Raw genomic sequence first — 993 nt, forward strand, 5'->3', positions numbered from 1 at the left:
ATTTGCATTGTGTTAAATATACATAATCTAGAGATGATATAAAGTATATGGGAGGATGTGCATAGTTTATATGCAGATATTGCCATTTTATATTAGGGACTTGAGCATCCTCAGATTTTGGTATCCTTGAGGAGTCCTGGAACCAATCCCCTGTGGATAATGAGGGACGACTATATAAAGAAAACTTTGGAAAGTGCTAATTAAGTAATGTTTTCACTCCACCTTGTTGCAATGTTTTCTTTTAGGCTGATTCCATCAAAAATGGCGTCCAGCTTCTTTCCAGAGCCTATACTATTGATCCTAGCAATCCTATGGTATTGAACCACTTGGCAAATCACTTTTTCTTTAAAAAGGTAGGAGAAGTCATTTGTCTTTAAATCTTGATTTTCATTTTTTTGTACTGCAGTTGATACTTTATATTTTTTTAACTTGGAAAGAAATTTGAAAATGTCACAGGTTTTTTTTTTTCCCATCTAGATTCGAGTTTGTATTAGTTATCTGAGGGTGGGTACATTCATTCATTCATTCATTCACTTGTTATTTACTGACCCTTTATATGGTACCCAACACTGCAATAGGGATGTGGAGATGAGGAAGACATGATTTCTGCACTCAAGGAATTCAGTTCCATAGAAAACATAGACATGTAAACAAATATAAATGTAAAAATAAAGGTCTCTACCCAATTATGGCAGAGAAATGAGGAAGTGGGCAGGTGGTTAAAGAGAGTTTTCACCAAGACAGAGCTCTTTAACTAGGTTTTTAGGAGGTTACTAGGTAATTGAAAAAGGAAAGGCATAGATCTGTGAAAAAGCCTTAGCAGTTTGGTTTAGTAAAAACATAACATATGGTGGCCTTATGAAAGCCAGTACATTGGATCCAGATAGTGGGGCACTTGTGAAATATTAAGAATTTGGATATACTTATGTAGGCAACAAGGAGTCATTGACTTTTTTTTTTTTTTTTTTTTTTAAAGATGACCAGTAAGGGGAT

The 993-nt window shown here is 34.5% G+C and overlaps 1 protein-coding gene across 1 annotated transcript in view; it reads left to right on the plus strand.

The window, feature by feature from the left end:
- Positions 1 to 245: 245 nt before the first annotated feature.
- Positions 246 to 993, plus strand: part of CTR9 (CTR9, Paf1/RNA polymerase II complex component) — a gene marked incomplete at its 5' end in the record, with an annotated part of 21001 nt that continues 20253 nt past the window's right edge. The window contains one exon of the mRNA XM_008587025.1: positions 246 to 353. Within this exon, the coding sequence (XP_008585247.1) occupies positions 246 to 353 (108 nt within the window). The remainder of the gene's footprint in view (positions 354 to 993) is intronic.

The sequence above is a fragment of the Galeopterus variegatus genome, unplaced genomic scaffold, assembly GCF_000696425.1.
Source record: "Galeopterus variegatus unplaced genomic scaffold, G_variegatus-3.0.2 Scaffold4221, whole genome shotgun sequence".
Lineage (NCBI taxonomy): Eukaryota > Metazoa > Chordata > Mammalia > Dermoptera > Cynocephalidae > Galeopterus > Galeopterus variegatus.